The sequence below is a fragment of the Leptonotus elevatus genome, chromosome 15, assembly GCF_054856555.1.
Source record: "Leptonotus elevatus isolate MCC_2025b chromosome 15, RoL_Lele_1.0, whole genome shotgun sequence".
NCBI lineage: Eukaryota > Metazoa > Chordata > Actinopteri > Syngnathiformes > Syngnathidae > Leptonotus > Leptonotus elevatus.
Genome location: NC_141253.1, coordinates 15941639 through 15969201, shown reverse-complemented (window position 1 = coordinate 15969201; position 27563 = coordinate 15941639). Strand labels below are relative to the sequence as shown.

At 37.6% G+C, this 27563-nt stretch overlaps 1 protein-coding gene across 1 annotated transcript in view; it reads left to right on the top strand.

The window, feature by feature from the left end:
- Positions 1 to 27563, top strand: part of npr2 (natriuretic peptide receptor 2) — a 71235-nt gene that overhangs the window by 1857 nt on the left and 41815 nt on the right. The window contains exons 2-7 of the mRNA XM_086096580.1: positions 7662 to 7843; positions 8587 to 8700; positions 8808 to 8943; positions 10991 to 11085; positions 14427 to 14562; positions 16231 to 16315. Coding sequence (XP_085952706.1) covers positions 7662 to 7843; positions 8587 to 8700; positions 8808 to 8943; positions 10991 to 11085; positions 14427 to 14562; positions 16231 to 16315 — 748 coding nt within the window. The remainder of the gene's footprint in view (positions 1 to 7661; positions 7844 to 8586; positions 8701 to 8807; positions 8944 to 10990; positions 11086 to 14426; positions 14563 to 16230; positions 16316 to 27563) is intronic.

The window sequence follows — 27563 nt, the reverse complement described above, 5'->3', positions numbered from 1 at the left end:
CCAACTACAGACCACACGGCACAATTATGTACATGAGTAGAGATCTTCAGATATGCTGAAGAAAATGGTCCAATTTCACTTAAAGGGATACTTGACTCATCGAGCCATTTTTAACAGTAAGAAGATAATATTTTGTCTATAATTATGTGACAACATAATTATTTTTAATGAACAATTATACCTTTAAAAACTATTTCGACTGAAGATGTCATCACCTGTGCTGGTAAATAGGTAACGACCAATCACAGCTCACCTGTTTTCTGGGTTTGGTCAGCAAACTGAGCCATGATTGGGTGTTACCACTTTCTTCAGCACAGGTGATGTCATCTTCAGCCGTTTTTGCAAGTGGCAAAATCGTTTTTAAAGGTATTAATTGTTCATTAAAAATAAATATGTTGTCACATAGTTATCGACAAAATATTATCTTCTTACTGTTGAAAATGGCTCAATGAGTCAAGTATCCCTTTAAGTGAAATTGGACCATTTTCTTCAGCATATCTGAAGATCTCTACTCATGTACATAATTGTGCCGTGTGGTCTGTAGTTGGGGATCACTGACATATATTGTATTGCAATGATTACATATAAACATTTGCAAAAATCTCCCCGGAGAAGCTGACAAATTAGTTTTTCAATAAACCAGATACATTGGGTGACTAATACTTACATTGTCAAAGGAATTGATGTCTTATTATCATTATTATTATTATTACTATTATTATTATTATTATATTTAAAACCAACCAATTACAAAGTTCCTTGTGTAGGTGTACTACCTTTGAGTGCAGTTTTTAGCACTATAATAAGTTCCCGAAAATGTAATTAAATGTACACTTGACTCGATCAAAAATGTAATATAAAACCTAATAATGTAATATTTTCACTAATAATGTAATAAACAAATCCTGACTGATATTGTAATAACATTTTTACCAATAATGTAATCCCTCATAACATTATTTTATCATTCAATATATCATATCCCAGAAGTCTTTGTGGCACAGCAGTTCTAATCAAGTAGGCGGAGCTTACTTTGACTAACTCTCCTCCGCAGAGTTGGTTTAACACTAAAGGAATGAACTTTTTCAAATAACTCCAACACTGACCTCCATTTAAATCAGACAGTGTTAAAATGCACAACTCTGAAACACTTATCACCAAAATAGAGACCAACCTGAAAATGTGACAAATCCCCAATAATGTAATAAAGTTCTACATTATTGGTAATGTTATTGCAATATCAGTCAGGATTTTTTTTTAAAAATTATTACATTATTGTGTTTTATTATATTTTTGATCAAGTTAAGTGCAAATGTTATCACATTGAGACATTATTACATTTTCAGGAAATTATTACATTATAGGGTGTTCCAATACAAGGCTACTGCGGTCACTGTCTAATCAGGGTCAATATTAGATCATATTATTTTACGATATTTAATTGTTGACACAGTTGTCATACTGGATCTCATTAGGCTGCATGCCATTGACGGACGGGCTTATCTGCACCAGCAACCTTTCTGCTCACTTTTTTTTTTTATTGAATGCACGGCAGATGAAAACAGAGCTCAAGTGGAATTAGTTGAGGGAAGAGCCTCTTTATCGGGGCGTTATTACACAGGAATGTTTGGGCTGCTGCTCTTGGTTTTATTGTGGAGACCACCACCTGAGACAGACACATAATTTGAGATGAATAGGGTGCCCCTCTGGCCAAAACAATCGCATGGGTTGGGGCAGAATCTTTGAAGTTTTACTTGGTTTAAAAAGAAAGCACATTGACAATAGTGCAAAACCTTTGCAAGTTTACAGAGTTTGGGGGAATTCCTCCTCACCGTTGGATACATCATTGCAATGCCATTACATATAAACATTTACAGTGAGGAGAACATCTCACAGAGAAGCTAACAATTGTTATCTGCAGTGTTCAACTTAATGTGATGTTAGCCTCTTATTTATTTGATTTGAAAGCTATGAACACAGAAGGAGAGAAAAGTCGATGAATTCAGTATTGCTATATATATCCTTCAATCCAAAAGTCCTTTTTCAAGTATAAGTAAACACAGTTTAATCAAACTTAAATAAACCTACTGTGCTGCATGGAAAGAGGGGATACAACTGTCTAGTCAGTAATATTTCCCAAACAGGGATAAACCAATACAGTAGCTGTTTTTTAGGTCACTGCAGTGCTGACTGAGTGATAATAATATTCACACAAGCAGCCTTTGAAGAAATATTTCACTTCTGTGTGACTCATATTGTTTACTATTCCCCTTTTTTTTCATGACAGCCAAAAATATATGACCCTCAACTGATCAAAATACATAAACCTATGGTAAAAATCACCCAATAAGTCATCATTCAATAAATATGAGTTTTTTCAATTTTATTTTCTAATTTCCATGCTTACAAAATTGATACAGTAGAAAGTGCATCCTGTATGGTTATATTTAAGAGGAGCATAAGCAGGCTTGTGTGATCTTTGCCTGCAAAACAGTAACAGACGACAGTTCTACAAGCCATTTGAATGTGCATTCAACTGTTAACAAAAGAGTGCTACATTTCAGTTTGATTGTTTATATGTTGACGTACATATGGTAATTGATTGAAAAATCACATAATCATCTGATGAACATACAGGGCATTCCATTATTATCTGCACATTTATCCAGATTCTCAACTAAATTTAAAAGGCCCATGCAAACACCCCTTTACAAATGTTTACAGAAATCAGTTTAGATAATCAAGCTAATTGTTTCTGTCTTATTATTATTATTGGTTTACTGTTCCAAAATAACTATTGTGATAAAGAGAATTTAAGCATGCTGTCCTGAGACTTTTGCATGGTACTGTAGGCTAACATGAATCTCAGGGCACAGCGAAGGGAAATGTGTCTCTCTTAATGCAAAGCTTGTTACTATGCGATGAGATCGGCAAAGCTATACTTAGTGAGCGTGTGCAACAGCGCAGGCATCCTTATTACGGTTCAGAGCTTTGAGAGCGGGGGTCCATCAAAGCTGTCTAGATAACGCGCAGGATTTTGGACAGGTCAGGTCACAAATGAAGCCGAGGTGAGGGGTGTTTTAAACAACTTACAGAAACGTGTCACGGCAGCTGTTCATGAATCCACCTTTCACCTTTCACCTCGCCTCCTAACCCCTGGCGCATACTCAATGCATCTCTGTGTGTGAATGAGTGGGGAATGTAGTTGAGGCTTTGAAGCCTTTACAACAACAACAAAAATGTTAACATAAAAATCTGACATGTTGGGCCATCAATGCAGAATGTAAAATACATTTTTACATGAACGATTGAAACTGAAATATTGTTTTTTGCATTAGTAACATTTTCCACAAAAATCTGTTTTTAATGACTCATACATGGACCAATGTTTGCTCATATATCCCACCCCACCACCACCACCAATTGTTAACTGCGCCACATGTTCAATAATGTATAATTGGATTTTAATTATCATTAATGTTGCATGCTCTGTTACAACTTATTTACGAATCACGGATCACAGAATTGACCAGCAATGAATGGATCATAATCATTCATCTTTCTGGCATTATGAAATATTTAAGCTGCATTCTCTTCAAACATGTTGGTTGGTTGTACAAATACAAATAATAGCAAAGACGGTCTACAATGCTAATTCAAGCAAAGAAAAATTCTCTGATGAATTATGGTGCTGCTGCAGTGAGCCGGAGGTCATGGAAGCTAATGGTTTTGTCAAGACTTGCTCGACATTCACTTTTAATCCTAGCAGATAACCTCGAGGCTATCAGGTCTGCCAACTGGGCTTAGATGACGAGAGGCTGAGACTGGAGAGAAGAGCGCTAAACTATTGCGATGACTGTCATTTGAGCTTTTACAGCTGACAAAGTGGTTGCGTGCAGTCGCTCACTCGAACTCCTATCCACCACCTTTAGTTCCCCAAATTCTTCCTTGTAATTCCTGGCAAACGGATATGTGGGAAGTACATTAACTGTGGTCAGAGGAATCGGCACCATACTATTTTCCATTATTAGAACCAAACATATTTAAAAAAAATACTTTTTGCATTTTTGTGTAAAGCCCCACTTCTCTCATCCAAGTCTCACTGTTGAATCATCAGAGGTCACTGATGTTAGACGAGAGAGCCTGGCTCACAATCTCTGTTCTAGTTCTTTACCACTATGTTTGATGGTGTTGAGGTCAGGGTTCAATAGAGTGACTCCCTTATTCTATTATATTCTATTCCAAAGAGTTAAAAAAAAAGAAGAAAAAGAGAGCCTGAGGTTTGTATATGAGGGAAAATAAATCCAGGCTCCTAAAATATATTTTAAACAAAATGAATTAAAACTACATATCAGAGAAATGACCATTTGGGTATAGGCTCGCAGCTGAAAGCTGTTGTGAAATCAGAACATTGAATATATTTCTGTTCCCATCGCTGTATTTCGCTACTGAGTCTAAGCAGCAGGACGTGAACTGGGACCTAGCAACTCCAAAGTTTAAATTCATACTGTATAATGACCATCCATATACATTATTCACAGTACGTATAGAGTACTGTATTATGTAATTATATATGGGCCATTTTATTATAATTTGATCAATAACGGTAAGAACACTGATGATAAAAAAACAAACACATTTAGTAATCTTCTCCTCCGCCTTCATTTTGTGTAAATATCATTATCTCCCATGCTTAAACAGCCACTCTGAAAGTCCTTTTTTTGTTGTTGTTGTTATTGTTGATTTTATTTATTTTTTAAAGAAGTTATTGTTGATTTAAAATTACTAACCACCCTACACAATTTTTTTGCAGATTTGGTTTGTTATCCAGGACAAACATTGTACCACAATATTATTCAAATTTTGAGTGAGTTGATTGTTGTGCAAAAAATTTACAAAATGAGTTATTGCATTTAATGTTAGTTTGCTTTTCAGCAGTTTTTGTGCTGTCCTTGAATGGTAATGACAAATTTTTGTGCTGGGAAAAACAAAAACAAAAAACCCAAAACAAAACAGTATGTGTGTTTTGTTGTTGTTGCTTCAAACACTTTGCTGTTGGGTTAGGATCACGGATCTTTCATATATTAATATAGAAATGTATTATGAAAAATGAAATTACCAAGAGCACATCTTTTGAAAATATGCATGGATTTTGTTCATGTCTAAAATGGCATTTTTGTCATACATCTGGTCAGGAAGTGAGTGGTCCTATGTGCAGCATGCACAGCAAAATGTACTTACGCTATAAGTGTTAAAATAAGTCCACTGCTCATGTAAAATTCTTTGGTAACAACTTGTAGAAATGAGTATGGTGAAGCTGGAGTTTTACTGCCGTGAAAGTGAATCTGCTTAACTCGCCTAATTTCTTGTGTATGTTCTGTGTATTAGTCTCCTCTTTTAACACCTCTTCTTAAGGTTGGTAGCAAAAACAGAAAAAAGGCAAAGAAAAAGAGCTATGCACTATATTAAACATTTTGCGCGACGTCATGCACGACATTTAAACCGATTTTTGTGTGTCCCCCCCAGGACTATTTCAGTGGCCGCCGATTTAAGCAGTTTCATTGAATGTTTTTGACATCAAATACTAAGATTGCATGTTGTTGTCTTAATAGTGAGAAAGGAGAAAAGAGAGGAGTATGTTCTTGAAAAGTGAGAAGTGGAACAACTTGACCAAACAAGTTCAATGTGCATTTGTGTGTAATTCTGTCTACTTTAGGCTGCCACAACACACAAGGCCATTTTGCCCCCGACTGTTGGGGCATTTATTTTGGGCGCAATCCAGGAGACAGCAGAACTACTTGGCATGGTTAAACTATGATGGAACAGATGGAGTCGGGGTCCAACATTAGTCTAGCCAATGAGGAAATGTCTGCTAAGTGGCCTCTGAGCTGTGAGCCCCCACTCCGGCATATGTCTGGAATGAAAATAATGGTGGTTATATATTTTTGTGGCGCAAAAGCAGACAAGTGTAGGTGGCAGGGTGAAAGTTCGTTGGAAACAGACGGGCCTTAAGGTTGATTCCTGTAAGAGCAGACAATGAGTTGTTGGTTTATTTTTGACTACGCCTGTGAATGCTTACCTCCTAAATGAAAATACTGGATATACTTTTCAATTAGGTTGCGACCCAGCTGTTGTCAACATTCCATGTTTACACCACTTTTTTTGGCAGAAGCTAATGTGCCAAAGGTCAAACGTCATGGATTGCAAAAAAAAAAAGAAGGAAAAAACACATCAGTTAAATTGACGTGGAACATTTTAAATGCCAGGGTTTACTGTACTGTAAGAAGGGTAGAAGTGCAGTTGGCTGTGTATATTAAAAATGACAAAACAAGGCTAACAGTGACTGCCTTGGTTTCTTTTAACTACTAATGTAACACGCACCAATAAAACATAATGTCATAACACCAAATCAATTAATTCAACTAATAAGAGAAACTTAATATGCATTGCTGACTGACTAATCTTTATAGGAGACATACAGTAAAAATAATATTCACTTGTGCTGTACGTGATTCTGAATTTTCTGAAGCACTTTGAAAGCACCGTCTGTCAAAAGTGCTATACTGTATAACTAAAATGGACTTTCTTTCTTACTTCATCAACATGCTCAAAGGATCAAGAATTGCTGTACACTTTACACCCCCCCCCCCCTTTATTGAAGCCTTCAGAACTGAATAGGCTTAAATGAGCGACTGTTCACCTCGCCTGCACAGAACCAATGCTAAGTATGGTTTTGTTACCATGACGACCATGGATGGAGCAAGGGTGTTGAACAAGTGGCTTGTATTTGAAGAATAACCCAGAGTTTGGGGTTGGGTGGAGGGGCGAGTAAATGGCTGTAGTCTTCATAAGTTTGTCAATTAGTGAACAGCTCCGTGCATTTGGTGCATGCAGCAGACTCATCAACAACACAAATTCCTCCAAGCCCCGCCGCGCCGAGAGCTTCAGAGCAATCACTATGTACCACTTGTTGAAAGCTAATGATGTTAGGTAATGCTAATCTATGTAACTAACTAAAGTTGGTGCAGCTTTGCTTACCTTTTGGCTTCGATGGTGTTTCTGACAATGCTCCTCTAATATATTGGAAAAAAAAGCTACGGCTCTAAACAGATTTTTCAAATCTCAGGATAAAGTTGAATTCACATCCAGACATAGTTGTCTTTGTTATGCCACTCAAACTACATGCAGGTTGTTGAAACATTCCTCAACTTGCCAGTCCTGACTCCTCTCCAAGTTGGAATCAAATTTGTTTGGAAAATTGGAATCAAATTTATTGTCATTGCACATGTCACAAGTACATAACAATGAAATTCACCGTTAGAACCCATCCAAGAGACATAAAAATCAATAAGCAACAGAAGTAGACAGAATGGAAAGTCTGGTCTGCTCGCCAAAGTAGCACCCCGATTTCTCAGATGAAAAAACCCCCCATATGGGCGGTGGGGACAAACAACCCCAGACAGACTATGATGACTCCTGTAAGGGAGGAGCGTAGTATGGATTTGTTTTAATAGGAAAAAACAAACAAACAAACAAAACTCAGCAAACAGGCACATGACTGGAATACTTACACATATGGAAGTGGGGCAGTAAATTATATATTGGTATCTTAAATTCAAATAATATTTAAAAAGTATGTATCTTGTTGTTTCCCCCTGCAGTTGTGTACATTTGTGGCCCCCTGGACACGTTCCTGAACATCATGAAACTCTTCCACACTGAGATCCCGGACCCAGAAAACTACGCCATTTTTTATCTGGATGTTTTTGCAGAGAGCTTGGCAGAGCGCAAACCATGGCAGAACTCTGACCTTGACTGGGACGATCCCATCAAGGTCTTTAAGGTACGCTGAACCCAAAACACATGCACTCATATGGACATTCATCCATTTTCTATAACTCTTGTCCTGAATGGAGTCGCGAGTGGGCTGGAGCCGATCCCAGCTGATTGTGGGCGAGAGGCAGCGTACACCCTGCTCACCAGACAATCCCCGAATGACTTGCTGCAAACGGTGTCCTCCAGCCATTTGAATAGAACTATCTTCCCAGTCCGAGCCCAATATAATGCAAGCTGATGTGAGCTATATCCGCCTGTATTTTTTTTTAACCAGTGTGAGAGTTAAAACATGAATATTAATATATCATGATTTCATTTGACAGTCGGTAAATCTCAATATATTCCTGGCACATCTGCTATTTTGTTATTAAGTTTTAACTGTAGTTTTCGATTAAGGCTCTGGAGTAAATATGCATTCATGATAATTGACAAAAGTTAGAATCACTTAATGCAAACTAACAAAAGTCATTTTGCCAACATCATCTAATTAATTGAAATGAAATACATGTGAAGTTAATACAAGTGATTAAGCAACACAATGTCCGGGATGGCTTTTTATAGACCACTGAAGTAGATGAAAAGGCGATCGAGGGTTGCCATGGCAATTGGCATTGAAGATGCTATTCTGCTTATTCCAAGCCAGTGTAAAATATTTTTCTTTTTGAAAATGTATTAGCATAAGATGTTTAGACCAATACTGTTATGTGTTGCACCGCTATGATTCTACTCAATTATTCTGTGTCCTTTTAGTCCGTTTTCATTATAACATACCGACCTCCTGATAATCCGGAGTACAAAGACTTTCAAAAACGACTCCATGCAAGAGCACAACAGGATTTTGGTGTGCATTTGGAACCATCACTGGTATGTTAAATTATATGCACATCATTTTGGAGTCCATGTTAAGCGACATGATCATAATGGTACTTTTATGACTGCAATTCTTCAATAAAACCGCTGTCATCTTGCAGATGGACTACATCGCAGGCAGCTTTTATGATGGCTTTGTGCTGTATGCGAAGGCCTTGGAAGAAACGCTGGCTGATGGCGGAGCTCAAAACGACGGCATCAACATCACAATGAGAACACAAAACCGCCAAATCTGGGGTGAGAAAATACTGTTTACAACGTGATTTGCAGTAAACCATCCTACGACATCCTACAGCAACTGTGTTAATTGTGATGACTTTATTTTTTTATTATTATTATTTTTTTACTGTGGTGCTATTTCATAATAGTATCATTTAAAGTTTTTACTTTTTCACTTACCGGTACATAGATATCTATATCATGTATTATATTATATCAATTAACGTTTGATAGCCATTCTGTAATATTTTTGTCAGTCGAAAAAAAAAAAGCTCAATGGCCCTATTTTGGTAGAACGGCACCCGTATGGTGTAAAAATGGGCACATTTAATTTTTGTCTTGTTTAGCATAGTTTTGAATTTGTCGACGCGCTATGCCTCCCTAGGCGTTCCGGCAATATTTTCACTGAAAGTAGACTCGATTTTAGACTCGGTAAAAGCAGGTCTAAGTGGTAGCGCAGGTGGTGTAACAGGATTTTAATGCATTTGATCGAGGCGCAGGCAGACAGATTTGGCGCTCCGTGGACGTGTGTGGTGGATGTCATTGGATTTCATTCATAAATATGACAACAGCGTCAGCGTCGCTCTGAATCAATTGAATGAATTATAATCATTATCATCTTATGTATATAACTTTACATTTTTAGACCTAGAGTAAATGTAATTATTTTAAACAGAATAAACTAAGTGCTAAAAACAGTGTTATTCTAAATGACACTTTTTTTTTTTTCAATGGGAAGTCAACCCCCCAAAAATCTTGACAACAATATGTTCTATGCTGCCCCACTAGTCTAAATATGATATTCTGGTTAATATCGTGTTAGTGGAATATGAGTTCAGCAGCAAAACCCTGTAGTTTTTATCAATATCAGATGGCAGCCATTTTGTCAATTGCTGTCGATTGAATTTGACATCACAGTTGCTCAGGTCTCAAGTAACAAGCAATCACAGCTCAGCTTCAGAAAACAAGTGAGCAACTGCGATGTCATCTTCAGTCGACAGCAAGTGGCAAAATGGTCGACCTCTGAGATGGATAAAACGGTGGGATTTTGCTGCATAACTCATATTCCACAAATGTAATATTAATCAGAATGTCACGTTTAGACTAGTGAGGTCACATATAACATATTATTGTCAAGAAATGTTTAAAGTTGACTTCCCCTTTAAATACAGTTTTTTTTAACAATGCATTTTAATCTAGCTTTTTAAGTGGTTTAATTAAGTAAAAATTGCAATATTGATCCCTATGTAAACCTAGCCTTCCCTCCACACAAATGACTTACACGCCACTTGAAAACTTCTTTGCCCATGGAACTGTTGGAGCCACTCAAATGACTCTTCAATAATAACCATTAAGTGAGGCCAAATGAATGTTGACTGAGTCAATTTTAGATTACTGGCACACACTACAGCCAAATGAGGTTATGATATGTCCTCTGAACAAAACAATGGTAGTGTTAATAAAGTGTTATGACTCAGGTCTCCACTTAAATAGTCCATTTAATGTTCGATGTGGCTGCCTACACAGCTGCAAGTTTACTCTATCGGCTACCACGTGTGCATTCACATCATTTTGCAAAAACAATAGCCTTTTGTTGTAGTGTAAATATTTGGACGTTTTATGCTGCCTGCTTTTACAGAAACGGGCGTTTTCATGCTTTGAAGGCCACATTCCAGTTCATAATGATTTTACTGACGTCTTCGTAAGAAAGGAGCTCTTTTCTAAGAGTCTTCAAATTGACATGGATCGAGAGTTGGCGAGTTGTCACGTGGAAATCATGAATCAATGTGTTCCAATATGATGCCTCATTAGCTGTGGGCTTGAGATGTGCACAGTGATACCAAGAAATGGATGTGAATCTTTCGCATGCATGCTTATGAACCATCTTGGAAGTATGCTAAAACACCATCTCCACAAAACCAAAACGCAAGAGCACAACGAACAAAGCGACATTACTTTGGTTTTATTATTCAAACCCCCTTGAGTTAAAAAGTATCTCAGATTTTAATAAAGCATGAAACATGGCACTGTCTGACCAGATTTTTAATATGGATGTTGTTGCTAGGGGTGACAGGACTTGTTACCACGGACCACAAAAATGCCAGGGATATAGACATCAACCTTTGGGCCATGACCAACCAGGACACAGGGGAGTATGGGGTAAGTGTATGCACTTTATATTTATTGTTGCCTTTGTGTTACCGCAGGTCGCACTATGCAGCATGTTCAGGACAGCCAGATTGAAAATGAAAACCAACATTCCAGAATTATGAAAGCTTGCCAAAAATTCAGTTCTATCTTCCCTTCTCTCACTTTTACCTCGGTGAATGTACTTGTATTACGTTGTATGCAGCGTGTTTCAGTTGCAGAACAATGACCAAACATAAAAAAAGAAAAAAAAATCATGCTTTTTCATACAGCTTATCTATACACTTTTTTTTATAGGCTCAGTAGCCCTTCACATTCAGTTAATTTTAAACGGGGTATATTATACTGGTACATCCATCCATCCTTTTTCTACACCACTTATCCTCATTAATGTTATGAATAAGATGGAGCCTATTCAAGAGGAGGTCACAGCAAATCGTAGATATTGTTTGATGATGATAATGATTGCCGATTTTGAATGGCTTATAATGTGCTGCATACGTTTTCTGAGGTTAAAATTATGCATTTTCAAGTACTGTATTTATGAGTGTTTAAAGATTTGAAACCTGCAATGTGGGAATTTTAATTTTGAATAATACATAACAACAAATAAGTGTGTACTTTTGAATTGAATTGAATTAGAATGAATGGAGAGAATAAACGGTTTTATGTAAGTTAAAGCCACATCCTTTGACAAATAGAGGGGTCCTGACTTCTCTAATGATTACATGTTTAAAACCTCAAAATTCCACCACTGCTAGGGGAAAGTATTTGTGTGTTGTGATCGACAAAATGTTTTTTCCATTTTTGTTCTTTGAGTGCAAAAGAAGTGGGTTAGCTACATATGACTTCAGTCAGAATTTCATACAGCTCCTCTGAGGCTCTTGGTCTCATTTATCCTTGGCTTTAATTGGTGCACTTCTGTGACCGATTGACCCAGGTAGTCAGCCTGGTTTCATAATTCCCGTGCAGGTTTTAAGTAGTGTTGTTCCGATACTGATACTGGTATCGGCAGAAACCCCGAATCATTAAAACAGTGGTATCTAACTAGTGACATGCTGATACCATTAATTCCGACGCTAATATAGGACTTTGGATGCAGCATCTTGTGTACATTCGCTGATGTGTGACATGTTGACCGCATGCTGAGCCAAGATATCCTATTGGCCCTTGAATGCTCTGAACCAATGGCAGGACAGCTTTTTCATGTTGAGAAAAAAATAACTTAGGAATCGGTATGGTACTGCTGCAAAGCTGGGTATCGGAATCGGTATCGGGGGCCCAAAAATGGTATTGGAACAACACTAGTTTTAAGGCCTGTGTTTGGCTGGTGACCAGTCCTGGGTGTAACCCACCTTTTGTTAAAGTTGACCATCTTCGCAGTCTGATCTTTTGAGAGCTTAAAGTCTCCATCCAGGGGCGTGATGGCCATTGGGATGTTATATTTTACGGCCGAATTGGTTTCATGGACAGTACATTTAATAAGAGATGCAAAGGTTACAGAGGAGCAATCATTTTAAAAACTGCCACCTTAAGACACATTTTTTTAATGCTTGTGTTTGGTCTTCCAAAATGCGATTGTTGCATTAGCTAACCGCGATAACAGTTTCTATTCGATTTTATTTCAACGTCATCTTGCAATGCTTTGTCATTGATCCAATCATAAATTGGGCTAAAAAAAAAAACAGTTAATTACTGGTAAAAACAAATGCATACTGTATTCTGATAAGTACGCGTCATACAATACAGCAGTAAATAACCACAGCATAAGCACATACTTTTGGTCTGGGAAGAATCCTACACTATCTAATGATATTTTTAGGTAATAATGGACTTAATGTTGCTTTTGCGACAACCCTTGAGTGGTCTGCCCAAACCCCAATCTTGACCTCATTTGACATCTTTGGCTTTCATATTGCATATTGCTAGTGCTCCACGCCGTTAATGTTCTCATGCAACCATTCTCTCCATTTTACAATCTATAATCCACAAAAAACGTCTTTTGCTGTTCATTAAGTTAGAGTCCATAAAATGATGTAACTTTCACATGTTCAATGTATACAGTACATAGAATTTGTTTTGTGAAGCTCTGGAGTGATAAGCAACTCAAGGCCTGTAGGCTACTATTTCACCGATTTCAGTCTTTGCAGGCCCTGCCCCCATACTCATCATCGCCATGTGCATTGTTTGGATAATCCTCCATAGGGGTGATGGCCTTCAAGGTTTAAGTAGAGAGGGCACAACATGCTACAAGCATGGAGGGAAAGCAAAACAAAACTAAACAAAAAAGACCCTCTGACATGTGTGAAACTCAGGAGTCATGTTTCACAGCAGGAAAACAGATGTTCTACCATCAAAGTAAGAATCACACTCCTACTCGCTACTGGTTAATCTTTGCTCAGTCTTGTATTAGGCACAACCTGTCCTGTATAGTGTCCCGTGTCCACCATGACTTACAGCATAATGCACAAGATCCTGTTAATTGAGTGAATGGTGACCACTAGATTATCACAATGATGGATTGAAGCATATTTTATTCGTAAAGTAGGTGCTTTGTTAATAATCTCACATAGTCACAATTAATGTTAATTTTAGGGGTGTTCAATGCTACCTTTTTTTCCCAGACTGATACCAGCACGGATACTCAACTCTTATGTGGTCACAGATACCACGTACCGATACCCAGGCTTGGAGAGTAACGGAATACATGTACCGCCGTTAAGTATTCAGAATACAATTTTTTTTTTTAACTGCATTGAGAAAAAAACTATGTAATCAGATTACAGGTTAATTTATTAAAAAGGGGGATTGTGAGGAACGGGAAGTACGGAGCAGTAAACAGCGTCACAATGATGTCAAACTACACGCGATGGGCGGCGTGTCCGTTCAATGTCGTTGCTACAGCAACCTGTCAGATGGGTCAATAATGTGGCTCAGTCAGAACAGGGCCAGATCGGATTTGGACACTCAAAAATATTTGAATGGATTTGAAGAGGAATCCGATTGGAGTCAGATATGCCTGCAGTCTGAACGCAGCCATTATTTCTTTGGGGTAATTCAGTTCCTCTCACAGTCCAAAAACATGCATATAAAGTTCCTTGAAAACCTCCAATTGGCTGTAACTGTGAATGTGAGTGTGAATGGTTGTCTGTATGTGTCAATCCCTCGCCTCTCTCATGTCAACAGGGCTCGGCTCCAGGTTTCCTGTGACCCTTAACAGGAAAAGTGGTGTGGAAAATGATCAAATTCATATTTTTTAATATCTTGTTATGGACATAGTGGTTATTTTGGTTCCTCGCCATCTGTTAAAAAATTCAATGGAATAAAATGATTCTTTCATTTTGTTTGTGCAGCTGGTTGCATACTACAATGGAACCATGAAAGAGATCATTTGGTCCCAAACTGAGAAGATCCACTGGCCCAGTGGGGGCCCACCGCTGGATAACCCACCCTGTGTGTTTTCCACAGATGACCCTTCCTGCAATGATGGTATGACAAAAGCCATTCGTCATCTTCACCTTAGCAAATTTACAAATTAAAACAATAATATGAAGTCCCTTGATGACATTCTAATATGTCATCATTACTTATGCAACATTACTCCCCACAGTATATTATATGGCGCAACCATATCATTTGTATGCTTCAATTGTATGCAACAGTGTAGAACAACAAGAAGGTCTTTATTGTCCCAAGGGTGCAGTTTGGTTTGCAACAGGGCAACACAATCAAACAGAGGACAAATAAAACAAAACAAAAACATGTTTACACATTATTATTATTGCATCTCATAATTTATTTAAATCCTTACCTGGACCAGTTGACCACCTAGGGCAGGGATAGGGAACCCTGGTTCTTTGGTCCCCTCGGGCCTCCTGACGGCGGTGTTCGGTTTAGGTGAACGGTATGGGATTTTTTCTAATAGGTTTTTGGTGAGCTAACAAATACACGCACGCACGCAGGCATGCACGCACGCACGCACGCACGCACATACACATACTCACCCACATACAAAAAATAAAAAATAAATAAAAATATTATATATATATTAAAAAAAAAAAAAAGAGCAATGATGATGACATTACCGAATGAACAATACTGAGCTCTTAAAAAAATAAAATAAAATAAAATAAATAATAATTATATAAGGGAACCCTGGTCCTCGAGAGCCACTGTCCTGCCTGTTTTCCATGTCTCCCTCCATCAACACACCTGATTGATAAACAAGATAGTTATCAGGCTTCTACTGATTAGCTGATCAGTTAAGTCAGCTGTGTGCAGCTCCCTGACCTAGGGTGTTCCTAAAGGACCAGTTCAGTTCCTAGGAATTCGGTTTTGAGGACCAATTGTCTTACAATTAACAGGCCCTAGTGTTTTAATAAGCCATTTTTGAGGAGAAACACACTTGCAACCACCTCATTGCAAATACAAAGTCGACTTTTTAGATCGGGATCGAATGATATATTGCATTTTGTGCAAAATCAGTGCTAGGCTGTAATGTCTTAATTTGCCCGATTGCTCAATAAGGTCATTGATTGGCACATTACATGTTATATTTAATGTTTATCAGTGTTTTTTTGGCTTTACTTTTTATTTAATTTTAATTTTATTATTATTATTATTATTTTTTTCATGCATTTCATTTGTCCAGTTACATGTTGTTTTCCCTATTTGTGGGGCGGGCCAGTCCGGCAGTCGACTGTAGAGTAAATATAAAAGTTTAAAAATATATATCGGTTTTTCTAATTCCTTGATTGCTGATTGGTGATCAGCCGAAAAATCTGAAGCCAAATCAGGATGCAATCTGGAATGGCTAATTTTGTACTAATGAAACTCGTTTATGTCCAATTCTCCAAAAATAAATGCACAAAATTCACGCCCCCCCAACCCCAGCCCAACCCCCCCCCCCACCACCCAAAAATATATATAAAAAAAAAATCTGTGAATTTGAGTCTTTGAATTCTTAGATTATGACATTATTATGTATATTTTACATTAAGTGAAGTGTGCCTTTTAATTATATTGTTACAATCTTAGGTTATGCAGCTGTGTTTGCGCATGTGACAGCTGTGTTTTTTCCTTTTCAAAAATATGAATGTGGACATCTGTTGAACATATGAGAGACAACTGAGAGTGGAATCCTTCTCCTGTTTCCAGGTCAGCTGCCAGTTCTGGGAATCGTAGCTGTGGGATCTGGCTTGGCGCTCATCATTTTTGGAATCTCCAGTTTCCTCATTTACAGGTGAGTTTGAAAGCATCGTGCTGACGCAGTCTGTCTACGCTGCTCTTAGAAATATAAAGGTTATTTAAGTGGGATGACAAAGCGATATGCCATTGAGAAGGGATTCATGGGTGATGTGGCAATGAGTTCTTGTGTGGTCTTTTCACAACTGTTGCCACAGAAACAGCTGAGCAGGTGATGAACTTAAAACCGTGGGTAGGTAGGTGCGTTTACTCTGGACCCAAACACACTTCTCACTTAATGATCATTAAGTCTATTGACTATGTTTGCTATTTGCTTCAGATTATGTCACACAGTTTAGGGATTCACACACTCAGGTTGATGAATGTGTGAAAAATGTGTTTGCTCATGTGTTTGCGGGTTATCAAAATAATTTGGCTTTTAAACTCTAAACTCTAAACTATGTCTACACAGTTTTGTCTTGAGGTCTTGTTGTAATGAGTAACATAATCTGCCACTGCAGTCATTCATTTTCCCTCTTGTAAATTTACATTATAGTTGTTATAAAGCAGCAGGATTAAGCCTTCCCTGCCATGTTTTTCCTATAGTTAGGATTTTACGGGAGAAGGGAGCGACTGAAATGGTGCTGGGCTTTTACCACATTTTATTTGACAAATTTTGACTCATTTCTGGTTATTGCTTGCTTACACTACCAATGTTAGCCATGTGACAGCAGAAAAGATGTACATTTGGGGTCAAATGCTGTTGAGATATTTTTGTTTATACTTACCATCAGCATCACACATGATACACTTGTTCCACAATGACATTAAACCCGTGTAAACTGGGAAAGAAAAAAAAACTTTCGGGCCAATCAGAAACCTAACGATAGTCATTTTTAGAATGGGCTAAAAGAAGAAATTATATATGAGGACTGATATTGAAGTAAAATGAATACACATGAATAGGGCATATATAAAAAAAGAAGATCTAGTATGTAAGCATATATTAGGCTTGCAATATATAAATAATACATAAGTGATAGGTGAGTGTCTTACACTTATTAATTTCTTGGTTTATTTCTCTTCCTCCAGAGACAGTAACTTCAATTGATTCTTGTGACAAGACCATCTGTCTTGGTATTTTCTTGCATTATAACATGACGTCATGGTCGTTAATAGCATGGTCATGGTGCTTATAGTTATACTGTGTAGTAAGTAGTACGTGTGCTTCATTGTGACTGTTTTAATTTTTTTCTCATGACTCGAAGTCTGGTGGTGACTGGAACTCAAATGGAAAAAAAAGTTCACTACTGTATCGAGATTGTGGTGCAATATTGACCATTTGCACCGACGTCACGTGATCACGACTTAGTGATTTAGCGACTGTTATTTTACAAATTAAAAGTTATAATTGCCCATCGAGCAATCAAATCTACTACTTCAACCGTTGCACATTTAGTTGGGACTCATAGAGCGCGATATTTACTGAGAGAATTGGTGCATACATCATCAATCTGCTGACAATGCGTCGTCATCGAGCTGCGACCATTACGTCATCACTGGAGGCGTATCCTGCATATGGTGTCCAGACGGACGCGTTTTGAAATCTTTCCACTCTGGAGCCCGGTTTCAAAAGTGATCAGTTTCAAGCTCCGAAACCGCGTCATCGTGTGGACGAACGACCTGAACGGTACAAAACTTGTGAGGATACATTAAAACTGGCTTTCGTGTGGACGGAGTTTAAAACATGCTAGATAGGGGTCACCAAGGACCAGAGTTGGTAACCCCTGCTATACAAGCTCACTTTTTAACGCCTCAGGGCGCCCATAGATCAACTCACTCAATTTGCAGGTGTGAGTGACCTTTTTTTTTTGCGATGATCCAGTCCAAGTTGGGTCTGGCCACATGCGGCGGTCTGCAGATGGCTTTAATTGCTCAGCAGAGAATTGGCAGTTCTGTGCAACAATAGGATTTGAATGGGAAGAATCCAAAACATTCCTTTTCCAAAAAAAGCTCATCTTGTAATTCCCAATGTGTTATGAGGAAAGAACACATACTACTCAATGTCCTCCTCTTTTCTAGTTTTTCTTTGTCTGTTCTATGCCTTGTTGAATTTATTGGTGGGTTTCCACTATGTTGTCATGAACTTTATTTGGACTATACACCAAGCAGGTTTGGGGAATGCAGGTCCAGGAAATAAAAACCCAGAAATAGTTTGGCTTTAGCCATTGGTGCGTCTACTCAACAGGTGGAGATGAGCTAGTTTAGCTGCCAGTTGATTAGTAGCACCTGTGGCTAAAGCCAATCTGTGGTAGGGTTTTTTTCCCTTTCGGGACCTTCATTATCCAACCTTGACACCAAGGCCCCGTCCAGGCGGAAGCAAAGCCGGCTTTGTTCCTCAAACTAATCTCGTACACACAGACGCATTTCAAGACTTGCGTGTGTCCAAAAGAAGACGCTGAGGACGTTTAACGGCTGTAATGTATATGCCAAGTCTGGAGTGGCGCTGTAGCGCAGCCACAGGGAGTTGACGGAAAGCGTAGAAGAAGACAAACACCCCCCCCCTCCCTCACCCCCAACTTTATTGCAATCTACAGAACAAACATGGCTTTGTATGTATCAAAGCAACATAAAAAAGACGAACACAGGAGAAGTGACAATGGCGGGTGATTCAAGTACAACACCACTTGTTGAATGTGGGAATAAAGAAGCAAAATATTTTGCTGCAAAAGCATAAGCAAGCTAAGGAGGCTGCGCAAAACGACTAAGACACGGCTATCCGCCATTGTTGTGGACCGACTGACGGTTTGCGCGCAGTCACGCAAGAATTGGCGCATACGCCATCAATCTGCTGACTGCGTTGTCATCAAGCTGCGACCATTACGTCATCACTGGAGGAGTATCCTGCATATGGTGTCCAGACGGACGCGTACGAGGCGCGTTTTGAAATCTTTCCACTCTGGATCCCGGTTTCAAAAGTGATGGGTTTCAAGCTCCGAAACTGCGCCGTCATGTGGACGAACAGCTTAAACGGTAAGAAACTTGTAAGGGTACATTGAAACTGGCTTTCGTGTGGATGTGGCCCAAATCATTGTTTACCATAGTAAATTCAATGACGTTGTACTGATTGGTGGAAACGGGATTGTTGATCATTGTTTGAATCATTCATTAGGCATTTTGATATAGAGCTCTGCCATACATTTTAGTGAAACTTGATCATTATTAGGGGTGTGCCCAAAAAATCAATTCTCATAAGAATCGCAATTCTCATTTAGTACGATTCAGAATAGATTTTAAATGTCACAAAGTCAATTTTATTTAAATTATTTTATACTGTCTTGTTCTTGTTTGTGTGTGCCTTCATTGTGAGCGCTGTTCATGTTGTGCCCAATTTGGCCACTTAGGGGCAGTGTGGTTCTGCGCGTTCTGATACACTTAAGTTGTAGCCACATTAGAGAGTAGAAGGAAAGTCACGATCAAGTTATTACAATAAAAGTAATAAGTAATGTTTTTTTTGCAGCATAGGAAGAGCATATGCCGGTGAGTAATGTTAACATGCTTCTTTGTATACATTCCTGAAGCGTTTTGTATGAATAGGCGTTTTTTTCAATGATAAAAGTGCCGCGAATAGCTTGCTAATTAGCATTAACAAGTCAGGCTGGAGTACATCATGACGATTCTTTGCACCTCTTTAAATTGAAGCAGAAATCATTGTCAATCAAATAATTTTGAATCAAAAATCGTTCTGAATCGAAAATTGATTCTGAATCGAATCACCGACCCAAAAATCGGACTCAAGTCAAATCAAATCATGAGACAGTCAAAGATTCCCACCCCTAATCATTATGATCTTTGTTTTTGGCCAGGAGTGGCTTCACTAGCTTCCGACAGCGAGTGATGTCAATCATAATATTTAACTAGACAAAGTGCAATTTCTACAGAAATTGCGTAGGATTGCTGAAAAGCTGAATGCTAAGATTTGAATGCATGTGCTTATGAAGTAAATTAAAAGATATGTTACTAAAGTACTAAAATGTGGTCCAAGCGGGGTTTGAAACCAAGTAATTACTAAAGTACTAAAATTGGTCCAAGCGGGGTTTAAACCCAGGTTGCTCTAATCAGTCATGATTAATTGTGTATTTATTTTGAAAAGTGTTTAATCAGCATTTAAGCATTTAATGATTCCAGTGAAATGATAATCCATTTCCTATTATGATAGTTAGTTGGTATACATGTATATCACCTAGCATGGATATATATTTGCAAAATATAGTCTGAGGTGGGATTCGAACCTGCGACCTCCTGGTTACTGTACAATGCACTTTACCAAATGCACCACTGAGCAGTACCAGGCCGGTGGTAATGATGATAAGTTGTATGTATATAAGTAGGCGTGGAAAGTGGGACTTAGAAAAATTTCAATGTCTGTCCCATTGAAAAGGAATGGGAAAAAGGTTATATTTAACGTTAAATTGTGCGAATGCTGTAAGGAATCTAAATTCAGACAATGTATATCCCGAGAAACGGGAATTTTTGAAGGAAGTTGACATTTGAATGGTGTAAATCAGAAGTATTATGTGGGAGTTGTTACATTGCAAAAAAGTGTGGAGAATAAAAATCACAATAACATATGTGGGAATGCTTCAATCAAATCAATAAGAACTTAATTTACTCAAAGTGCTCAGCTCAAAGCGCTGTACAGTAGGTTTTTTTTTGTCAATTCTGTAGGTAATATAAGTGTGGATTAATGTTCCAACATTAGTTCTGGAGCGAAAGAGCCACACATTTGCAATGTTTTTAAGATGATAAAATACAATTGCTGTTATGTGTCTTATTTGGTTTATAAAACTTAAATGAGAGCCAATAAAACACCAAGAGTCTTTACGTTTCTGACAGTTTGATGAGATTTGATATTTAATGGTCATGTTTGTTTTCCTCCATTTCATCTCGGCTCTGTAGCATTCTCTCTTTAGTTTAAAGAAATATTTTCTTCATTCCAAGGAGGGTTTGAGTTTTATGTGTTTTTGGTTGCTCTTTTCCTTGAGGGGCATCTGTGTCCAGAATTGATCCAATTTTGCTGTTAAAATGAAAAACGGCTGACACAAGTTTGACACTTCATGTGGATGTCAAATCAATTTCTTACATTGACTAAAGTAAAAAAAAAGAAAAAGTAAAATTAAGCTTGCGCTACAATGATTCCAGAGATATATACGCTACAGGTTTTTATTTTTATTTTTTAAATCACTGGTATAATCTCTCAAGTGGAAAACCAACTCACATTCCACTGTAGATTGTCTCATGAAATTAACCCTAAACAGAGTTTCATGTTATACATTTTAATCGTGTTTGTCTTAAAAAATTAAGCAACTAGGGTTTATAAAATCAAACAAAATGTGCTTCATATGAATGGAAATACAATTGATTGCTTTTGAAGACATACAGTAGTTTGTACCCTATATCCGATGTAATAACATATTAATAACACTATGGATTTGATCATGGTTGCACTACTGACTATTAACACTAATAAGTGTTAATCACCAGCCAATCAGAATGGATTTTGATCAGAGGAATGGTGGAAGAAAGACGAAGGAGCATCTTTCCACCTCAGGTAAGTCTTCTCAATCAGCATCTGAGTTGATTAAGTTCAATATCAAACTTCTACCAGATTATTTGATGCACATTGTGTACTTTACTTTGGGGTGAAACAAAACTAACATTCACCCTTTCTGTTTCTTTTTCCAGCACACAGTTCAACAAGCACCGAGCGGATTCCTCATGAACTAGTTGACCTGGACTATTGGCCGGTAAATGTTGTGAAATGTCTACTTTTGGAATGCTTTTAATTGGAATCATTAAACTTGATTATAACATATCTATTTTTGTAATATTTGTAATTCTGTATTCCCACAACTAATACACACTGTAGTAGTGTACTGTGCAAAAGTGTTAGGGATGCATACAGGCACACTTGGTACCTAAAGTCTCTTTTGCTTGACTAGTATGAGCAATCTGTGCTCCATTACAATGGCAAAATTCTTTGAGGTGGGTCTGACAATGGTGCACACATGCAAGGGCGCACAAATATTAACATTAACAAGAAGAACCAAGGGTTTTTCTCTACAGACATGAGGAATAAAACGTGTGAGGTTCCCATCCCTAGTTATTAAGTCAGGAAGTGTCATCACGAAGCACAGATAACTGTGTAAGAATGAGAGGAAGGGTAACTGAACCCAAGCACCGCACGGCACGACTGGCGAACGCTTGGGTCACTAATACAGCTGTTGTTTAAACAATGAAAAATGAGACTAGACTAGACTAAGTGCAATTTCTGGAGAAATTGCGTGGGGATGTTGAAAGCTGAATGTTAAGATTTGAATGCATGTGGAATGCTTATGAAGTAAATTGAGGGATCAATTATGACCTCCTCCTTACTGGACATTGCACTTTACCAACTGTGCCGCCGAGCAGTATTAGACACCTGGTAATAATGATAATAAGCTAGTTGTCTGTCCGATTGAAAATGAATGGGGAAAAGTTGATATTTAACTTATGCGAATGCTGGAGGTAATATGGAATCAGACCATATACACCCCGGGAGTCGTGAATTTGAAGTTGAATTTGAACAGTGTAAATCGGAAGTATAATGTGGGAGTTGTTACACGGCAAAAATTGTGGAGAATGAAAATCACAATAACATATGTGGGAATGCTTCAGCAATCCCACAATAATGAGATGTTATTTTTATGCAAATGCAAGCATAAAAAATAGGCAGGAAGCTGCATTTCTCAATGAACTGGAAGCCTATTATGTCAGTCTGTACCCATCCTATTATTTTACTGCTTTAAAATGGCTGTTTTGAAAAAAAAAGGTCAGTAAAACAATGAAACTTGTGGTTTCTTAAGACTTTTGCACAGTACGGCAAATCATATACTGAAAGCTATTTCTGACAAAGGAGCGTTTTAGTGACCACTCAGTGCTTGTCCTTGAGACAATAATCAGAAAGCTTTTCATGTCAAGGGAATTTCAAGACCCTAATGACGAATGCTAACAAGTAGCTTTGTGTTATTGCAGACACCAGTGGAGCTTTGCTGATGGGCAAAGAGGATACCACCATCATGCAAGACCAACAAGCTGCTGTCTTCACTACTTGAGCTACAAATCACCACTAAAATGCTTTATTTGAATTCTTGGCTAATCAGCCTGCATAAGCCAGAGTTTCTTATAATGTATATTTATTTCACATTAATGAAAAAGAATACAGTATATAGAATCATTTCTGTCTGTTATGTATTCAATGCTGCTGTTTGTATTTTCGTGAATGTAACAAAAAAGATTTTATACTCAGATATGTCTAATTGCTGGGGTCATGCAATTTAGGGATTTTGACTGCCCATATGGAATAATAGCAAAAATAGAATTCCCTATACTGTGAACTATATAAAAGTGTATTTTGGCTACTTTGGTAAATGGGTAATTGTTGATGAACGTGTATTATGGAAATGAAATATATGCAACAGCGAGATTTTTTATTTTTTAATTGATCAGTTTAATAAAAACAACCCATCTCAATAAAAATGTTTCTTTCCTGTGGTGCTTTGTGTTACAACAACAAATATTTCACGTAGATTAACATGAAACAGGTAATAAAAATAGATGATTGCCTTGGGAAGAGAGGAACACATACAATATTTATTCTCTATTATTATTGACTATTATCTACAATTTTAATATTATCCACAATGTAGGACATCTATAATATAGGACATACATCTATCACGGAAAGCTGGTTGCAACACTTAATATTTTCAATTTGAAGTTGTGAGGCTAACAATTAGCCATCTAACAAAACAAGCTAACTAGTAGCCACATAAGTAAAATGAAAATGACAAAATTACTATTACGGTAATAATTATTTTCAGGTCATACCACACGATGTCCAAATATGATCACTACATATCAGTTGTTAAAAGGGTACATTTTTGACATGGTTGTGAGATAGCGGCTCCCATGAGTTCTTTACTGTCTTGTGAATGGTACAAACTTCTGTCTTGAAATGGATTTCAAAATAAAAGTCCAAAATTGGTTACTTCTTTTTGGTCAAACCACATGATGATTCATAAAAGGGGCATCATTGGACAAACGTATCTGTCAATGGTCCAATAACATACAAGTTTTGAAGACAATTTTGGAAGGAGGGACTGTCCGCAGGTTTAGCCAGGTGGCCACTCGGCCTCTCTCAGTTGATTTTGGAGTGTGTGCAGCAGCAGTGTTAGGGGATGTTAAGCAGAGCTGCTCTGGCTCTGATGTTTTAATGGAGGGGCTGGTCCAGCAGAGGTATTCACATATGGGACTTATGAAACAATAGGCCCACTGTGGAGCCCCACACTTTGCTACTCGGGATGCCAGAGGTCTCTGAACGAGGCTCTTTAAATAGAAAAATATATATTTTTGAAAGTGGTGGATGGGGTGAGGGGAGCACCGCTGGTTTGATGGTGTTTCCTGTCCTCAAAATGGACGCAAGCAGCGTCTGCAGTATTTGCAGACACAAACAAGCATCAGAGAAGTGATGTTTTTGAGACAGTCTAACATGAGGAATAAGGAACGGGGGGGGGGGGGGGGGGGGGGTTGCGAGAGGTTGAAGAGAGGCTAGAACACAATATGCAAGCGCTGCAATAATTTCCTGCAGCCATCTGGAAGTGTTTTACACCTTTTAGACGGTGTCGGAATGCGTGAGCTCTGCTCGTTTGTCATTTTTTGAGTGAAAAGGATTTTTCTCGCGTCTGTCGAAACACAAACAGACACACGTATAAAAAAAAAAGAAACGGAAGGCTTTGGACTAATCGCTGGAAAGCTGCTTCCCCTCTGTGGAATTCCACGGTTGCCAGACTGATGCTCGAAAATAACTCAGACCTGTCACAATTCTCAAGAATTAATACATCTAGTTACTTTTGTTTCTTTAACATATTGGCCAAACTCCCACAGCCAAAGACTTATTTGATTATAGTGATTTATTATTCTCATAGATAATAATTGCAGTTGAATTAACTCATTCCAGAGTCAAACTATGAAAACTTTATTACATTTTCATGCATTTTTTGGCCAACATTTTGAGTTTAGTCACTATATAATAAAACAAAAACAAAAGTTAACCACTGGATCCATCCATTTTTTTCATACCTCTTTTACACTGATTACAGTTAAAATGGCTCTTCACCACAGGTGTCAAACTCGAGGCCCGGGGGCGAGATCAGGCCTGGCCCGCAAAAGCAAATCCAGCATGTCGACTTCCATGATGCTTGCTAAAATCTGTGGCAAAATTCGAAATTAACATATGTAATAAATCAAAACGTTGAGACATTGCAAGCATTTTCTTGTTTTTATAGTAATTTGCACGATATGGAACAAATAATTATTAATTAATTAATATTAATTATTCATGATTTCTGATTACATTATCAATTAGTTTGTTGTGTACTGTATATGAAAGAAAATGAGGTGATTAAACATTTACACTTAATCTTTTTGTCACTATATATATATATATATATATAAATATCATAGCCAGTAAAGAACACTGTGTTAACTAAGTCTTTAACTGACAATCGGAATTTGTTCTTACAAGAACAAGTAAGTTGGCGAAAGTGGCCTTTTTTTTTTAATCTGCTATGCTAATTCTTTTTACAAATGACACCAAGGAGGCATTTGTCCTCCACCCGCCTCATGATTGAACATACAAACAGGCTTGACAAGAGGCCTAATAGAACTATACATCATGTACCTATGATTCCCAGTGTGCTAAGGCACCCTCGGGTAGTGTTTGTCAATCTTTATTGAGCTAATGCACATATTTCACAACAGAAACAAATCTCACGGCACACCAATGTGTTTGTTTTGCCTGTTACTATATGTGGTTGGCATCGATAAACTAACAAAAATGTATTATTATTATTATTATTTTTATTCAAAAATAGGATAATTTCCCGCGGCACACAAATGTGTCACGGCACACTGGTTGAGAATCACTGACCGTGAGAGACCATCAATACGAGGAATTTTTTATCCCACTTTTTTTCAGACCAATACCAGTACGAGTACTCAAATCTTGAGTAGTCACCGATACAGATACCAAGTATGGATACCACTAGTACTTTCGATACATTTCCCCCCCAAAAAAATCAATGACAGATATTTTTAAAGAAAAACGAATATTTCCCAATCTATTTTTCTTAAAAAATGCATGAAATTATTGTCAATTTTCTATTCTTCTAATTTCTACTTCTTGATCGTAAAACGGCCACAATTACCGATAGCTTAAAATAAGGCTGAGTATCCGCCCAATACAACACCTGGTATCGGTACTCACCCATCCCTTAACAGTGTTGCCGGAAATTATACAGTTTCACTTATTTTGTCAGAAATGTATTATTTATTAGTTACAACTACAACATTCAATTATTTCTTAATTGTTTTAATTGATCGTGGCATTTTATTTTTATTTTTTTGGTGGCTGACTTAATTTGGTTCCATTTAGGTGATTTCTTGACTAAACAGGTCTGGAGGTAAACAGGCTTGGGTGCGGTCAGTGGAAATTAACTTAGCTTTCCAAAAAATAAAAAATAAAATAAAAAAAGTGATTAGCCAATTTATTCATGATTTAACAAAGGGGGCAAGTACTTTTTCCACACAGGGAAATAGCTTTGAATAGTTTTTTTTTGTCCCCCAATTAATAGGATTGGACAAGTACAGATACCAAGTATCATATCGGGCCAATACCCGGCTTTATTTAATCTATTGATACTCACCAATACTGGTATCAGCTGCTCTCTTGTGGCCACTTTACGGTTAGGAACTAGAAATGACAAATTAGAAGAATGGAAAATTTCCCTTAAATTTCATACAATTTTAAGGTGGAACATGCTATATTGGGATATATTAGTCTTTCTTTAAAATTATCTGTCATTGTTGGGTAGGGGGGGGGTTAATAATCAAAAGTACAAGCAGCATCAGTACTTACTGGTATTGGTATCGTTGACTACTCAGTTGAGTATTTGTACTGGTGTAGGTCTGAAAAATCAATAAATAAATAAAAACACAATTTTATATTTACTTGGGTTATTTAATATGATATTTACATTTAATTCAATTTAAATTTAAATGTGAAACAACACTGTAAATTGCGAGAATACTGTATCAAAAAAAAAGTATTCGCGTATCCTTGATTTAAATGTATTGTCATGTTATACAGCTGGCCTTTTAACTTAACTAGTGTCTCTATAATTTGACCTCTGATGAACCTTTGCTAG